The sequence below is a fragment of the Sinocyclocheilus grahami genome, unplaced genomic scaffold, assembly GCF_001515645.1.
Source record: "Sinocyclocheilus grahami isolate Dianchi unplaced genomic scaffold, SAMN03320097.WGS_v1.1 scaffold1307.1, whole genome shotgun sequence".
Lineage (NCBI taxonomy): Eukaryota > Metazoa > Chordata > Actinopteri > Cypriniformes > Cyprinidae > Sinocyclocheilus > Sinocyclocheilus grahami.
Genome location: NW_015506486.1, coordinates 220,993 through 226,206, shown reverse-complemented (window position 1 = coordinate 226,206; position 5,214 = coordinate 220,993). Strand labels below are relative to the sequence as shown.

At 34.7% G+C, this 5,214-nt stretch overlaps 1 protein-coding gene across 1 annotated transcript; it reads right to left on the bottom strand.

Moving 5' to 3' along the window:
• Window positions 1–2,422: 2,422 nt before the first annotated feature.
• On the bottom strand, window positions 2,423–3,711 carry LOC107569056 (E3 ubiquitin-protein ligase NHLRC1). The gene has a single exon (XM_016255060.1). It carries the CDS (start codon window positions 3,610–3,612, stop codon window positions 2,428–2,430), a length of 1,185 nt encoding a protein of 394 aa, XP_016110546.1. The 5' UTR covers window positions 3,613–3,711; the 3' UTR covers window positions 2,423–2,427.
• Between the last annotated feature and the right edge of the window lie 1,503 nt (window positions 3,712–5,214).

Sequence of the window (5,214 nt, the reverse complement as noted above, 5' to 3'; positions counted from 1 at the left end):
TTGTATATTTTAATTAAAAGAAAATATTTATGCATGCTTAATTTTTTTGGCAACATCTATATATATATATATTTACATCTATTTGTAATAACATTTACACAAAATGTTTTAATGACATTGATATTACAATGATATTATATATATATTTTAGCCCAATCCAAGGCCTTTTAAGCATAACCATGAGTGCCCTGAAATATTTAATTTTCATAACTTATATATTATTTTATACTTCTTTTTGCACTATTCTCATTGTATGCATCTTAAATGCAAACACTTAGCGATACTAATGCACAGCTTTGTCCTGACAATAAAGCACATTAATCTGATTTTCTCTAGAGAAAGCGCGGGTCGTTTTCACTGAGATGTGAGTTATAGTCAGAAGTGCTTTATAGCATGCTGTGACGACAACAGCAGTCTGGTACGATCAGGGGATATGGAGCAGAGCAGATTATGGGATTCCCCTAGGGTTTCTTTAATCACGGTGGATTTATCAAATTATTTAATGCATGCAATTTTAAATAAGCATACGTGCAGTATAAGAGCTACGCTGGGCGTTTTCTCATTTAAAATGACTTTGATTAAATGTTGCTCTGCAGCATCTTAAAGTCATAATTTGTGTCAATGACTGCCAAGTGGTTCCCAAACAATTTCACCAATTTTAGGTTCCAGGATCCCATGGGGGAAAAAAAAGTTCATTTAAATTACATATCAGTTGCATTGAATGACATGCCAGTTTATATATAATGTGAACCAGTGCTTAAATATCTTCAATAGTGAATAACAGGGGTGATCGACATAAAAATCATTGAATTTAGAAGATGTTTTTGCGTTTATAAATCACAGGGTAAACTTAAAAAGAAAAGAAAAGTAGGCTTGAGAAGTGAACTGTAGTTTTAACATACACTTAATTATCCAAAATGACTAAGAGTTTACTTGGAGTTAAAATTCAAGGACAATCCCACTGGAGAAACCTGGAATTGAGTGCATTGATCAATACATACATTATACAATATATACACAAATGCATTGCGTTTTGCACAAAATGCATTGCATTGCATTGCATTTCGTACACTCTATACTCATGCATAAATTGTGTGTAATATCATGAGTACTCATTAAGGCAGGCTAACAAGTCAAATTCTCAATTTGACCAATAAACGTGAACTCTATAAACCTTCCATTTATTAGCATAGAGCTTTAGCCACTACCCCACCAAACCTAAACTCACAAACACACCACAATTAATCCACCTAAAAAATATGCATGGATTGTAATTAGTTGTGCATTTACACTTCTCTCTTTCAGTGCTGGGTAGTAACTGATTACATGTAATCTGGATTACGTAATCCGATCCCAAAAATTAAGCGCTTGTAATTAGATTCAATTAAATTTTTTAATACTTGTAAATAAGTTTTTAAACATTCAGTTTTGTTGACATTCACACAAAGAATTTACAAAAATCATTTCAGTTTTAATCTCATCTTCATCTCAAAATTTCAACATTGTGTCAACTACTGATGAACACAAATTTTTATTTGAGTTATCACTTAGTGGGTTATTTAATGTGTTAAGGCTTTTGTCTTTTTTGTCTTTCAAACATTAAAATGCACAAGTTCATGTTATTTCTCATTTACACGTGATGCAGGGAACTTTTTCACTCTTTCACCCTCTTTCACCTAATAAATTTATTTGAAGCTCCTCTAAGATAATAAGTTAATAATTAGGTAACACGTGTGCATATTCACGGTTCAAAAGTAATCTAAAAGTAGTCTGATTAGGTAATGGATTACGTTAGTAACCACAGTTTTTGTCATGTAATTTGGAATCAGTAACGGATTACAATTTGTAAATACTCAGCAATGCTCATTTTAATAAGTTAATAAGTAACACATTTGAATATTCACGGTTCAAAAGTAATCTAAAAGTAACCACACGTAGTCTGATTCAATTACCTAAGATGTGTAATGTAATGCATTACGTTACTAACTACAATTTTTGTCATGTAATTTAGGATCAGTAATAGCCTACAATTTGTAAGTAATTTACCCAGCAATGCTCATTTTAATAAGTTAATAATTAAGTAACGTGCATATTCACGGTTCAAAAGTAATCTAAAAGTAATCTGATTATATTACCTAAAATGTGTAATGTAATGGATTACGCTATACTAACTACAGTTTTTGTCATGTAATTTGGAATAAGTAACGTATTACAATCTGTAAGTAACTCTACCCAGCAATGCTCTTTTTAATAAGTTAATAATTACGTAACGTGCATATTCACGGTTGAAAAGTAATCTAAAAGTAATCTGATTATATTACCTAAGATGTGTAATGTAATGGATTACACTATACTAACTACAGTTTTTGTCATGTAATTTGGAATAAGTAACGGATTACAATTTCTAAGTAATCCACTCAGCAATGCTCATTTTTGATCACAATATAAGTCTTCAGTGTCCGCGGCGTAGAACTTGACCGCATGATCACCACTGTCCAAGACAACAAGCACGTTCAACGCCGTCGCAGCCAACGCCGCTGGACGCATCAGTCCGCTCACTAGCGGAGTCAGCGCAGGGTTTTTCTGTGGATTTCCCAAACTCCAAACCATGCCATTCTGCACGTCCCCAACAATCAAGTCTCCATTTCTATCAAAAGCCACTGCAGACATAACCAAACTCAAAGCGCTCTTCAAGTGAAGACCGAAACCGTCCATCTGCGTCAAAGGAACGAAGTCACTATTGAATATCCTCAGCGTGAAGCTGCTCCGAAGTCGCTCCACGATTGCGATGTTTCCGGAAGCTCTGCAAGAAGCAACCGAACGCGGATGCATCAGTTCTTTCAAAACGACTCGCTTAGCTAAAACCACGCCATGAGAAAAGTCCATTACGACTTGGTTTAGGGTTCCCAACTCAGCGTCGGTCACTAAAACTCGTCCACGGTTGTCTACATCTACACCCCACGGCAATCGAAAACCTTGAACGGTCGCCAGAGGATGGCCTTTGGACGTGAAGACTTTAAGTGATTGGTCACCAGCATCGGTGACCAAAATGTGTCCGGTTTTAGTCAAAGAAACATCTAGTGGGTAACAGATGTTGGACGACCGTCCAAAGACGTTTAAAAGAGTTCCTTGTGCATCAAAAACAACGACTCGTTTATCAGCATCGTGCACCACAACAGTCTGTCCTGATGTTTCGTCCACAGCCATTCCAGTAGGGTTGACCATCGTCCCCCATCCTCCGAAGGCCAAATGGAGACGCAACGTCCCCCAACCCGAGCTTTCAGTCCATCCTTGATGATCAGAGGACGATTTGGGACGAGATTCACACAGCAGGAGCTCTTGGAGATCTGCAAGCGCACGGCATTCAGAGGTGCTGCCAACGTCCCACACTTTCCTACAAAAAGGACACTCTAGTTTCTTCTGGACGGAGTGAGACAAGGCGCAGACGCATTTGAGACGGAGCACATGGCCGCAGGGAAGATTTTGTGCCGTTTGGTTTTTCTTCTGCAGGGAGAACCTTTCAAAACACACTTTGCACTCCAGCAGGTTCGACTCGATCTCTGTCAGGACGTCTTCGGCTCTCATACATGATGGGACGGGCGTCTCGGACATCTTGTCCTTTATATAAATAAATACTGGCCTAATGACTGGCACAAATGGGTTGAGGGGATGAGAGAGAGCTTTACAACAGCAAACATGATCATGTGACTGTATAAACATGAGCGGAGAGTCTGTACTGCACTCATGTGGTGAGACGACAAAATCACTTTACATTTGAACAGCAGAGAAACCTCTCAACATGTTCATTTGAAGACATTTTTACTATTACTAATTCAATTTATAAAAAGTCTAATATGCCTATACAAATATCATCTATAATAAGCACTGGTTGATTGAACGATACCACAAAAATACATATTTTACATTTTAATAGGGGTTTGAAGTAAAAGTACTTGAGAAAAGAAATGTCTGGATTCTGTTTTACCTCAAAATTAAAAGAAAAAACCAGGAGACATTATATTTTGCATTAAAAAAATGGTGTATATACACTATAATGTGACAATTTACTATAAATGTGTAAATTGTGTAAACTCAATTCAAATCTGTATTATTATTATTTATAATAATAATAATTAATAACCAATAAAAAACTGGAAATTTGGTATAGTCTATATATAAACTACAAACATAAAACTGTATAAAAGAAATTCAAATCTATTTTATAATCATTAAGCATTACAAAAGTGAGAATCTGATATTTTGCATAAAGAAATTTGTCTATACATTCATTGTGACATTTACTATAATCATAAAATTGTATAACAGCAATTAAAGTCTCTATTATCATTAATAATAAGCGTTAAAAATATGAGAATTTCATATTTTGCATAAAGAAAATTGTCTATATATCATTCACTATAATCCTAAAATTCTATAATAGCAATTAAAATCTTTAATATTCTTAACGTTAGTAATATGAAGTGTTACAAAAGTACGATTTTTTTATTGTGCATACAAAAAAATTGTCCATATATTCACTGTGACCTCATTTACTATACTCAAAAAATTTAATAATAGCAATAAAATAATCTATATGATCATTAATAAAGCATTACAAAAGTTAGAATTGCATAATGGCAATTAAAACGATATTATAATAATAATAACAGATGCTTTTAAATCATACAATTACATTTAAATGATAGAAACTACAATTTTTATTATTATTGAATTTAGTGGGTAAATATCCTTAATTGTCCTGAAAAATTGCACAGCAAAGCATGGTCCTAAAACAGGCTTTCTGAAACATGAGCTGTTTTTGTGAGGTCGAGAGACGGAGCTCAGAGCTCTACACGTGTCTATTTCTGTCTGATATCTGACTCCACTGGTTAGTAGAGCTGGTCAAATGAGCTCAGCGTCCACCGAAGCAGATCACAGCTGAGGAGCGGCCCAAACACTCAAACACTCATACAGTCACATCGGTTATTTCCACAGTATCCTCCAGCAGTTCTGTCATGGGTGGCATTTAATCCAAATAGGATTGCGACTGAATGTTAAAGCACATACTACTATATCTATTCGCTCAGTTCATTATCAATGTTTTATTGGTTATAACTACTCCTGTAAAATAAATAAATAAATATTAGAGATAAATCAAAATTGTGAGAAGAGAAAAAAAAAACAGAATTGCGAGTAAAAAATCTTTTGAGATAA

Bases quoted from the DNA above. Each gene is read 5' to 3' on its own strand.
- LOC107569056 (XM_016255060.1), bottom strand. From the start codon at position 3,612: ATGTCCGAGACGCCCGTCCCATCATGTATGAGAGCCGAAGACGTCCTG.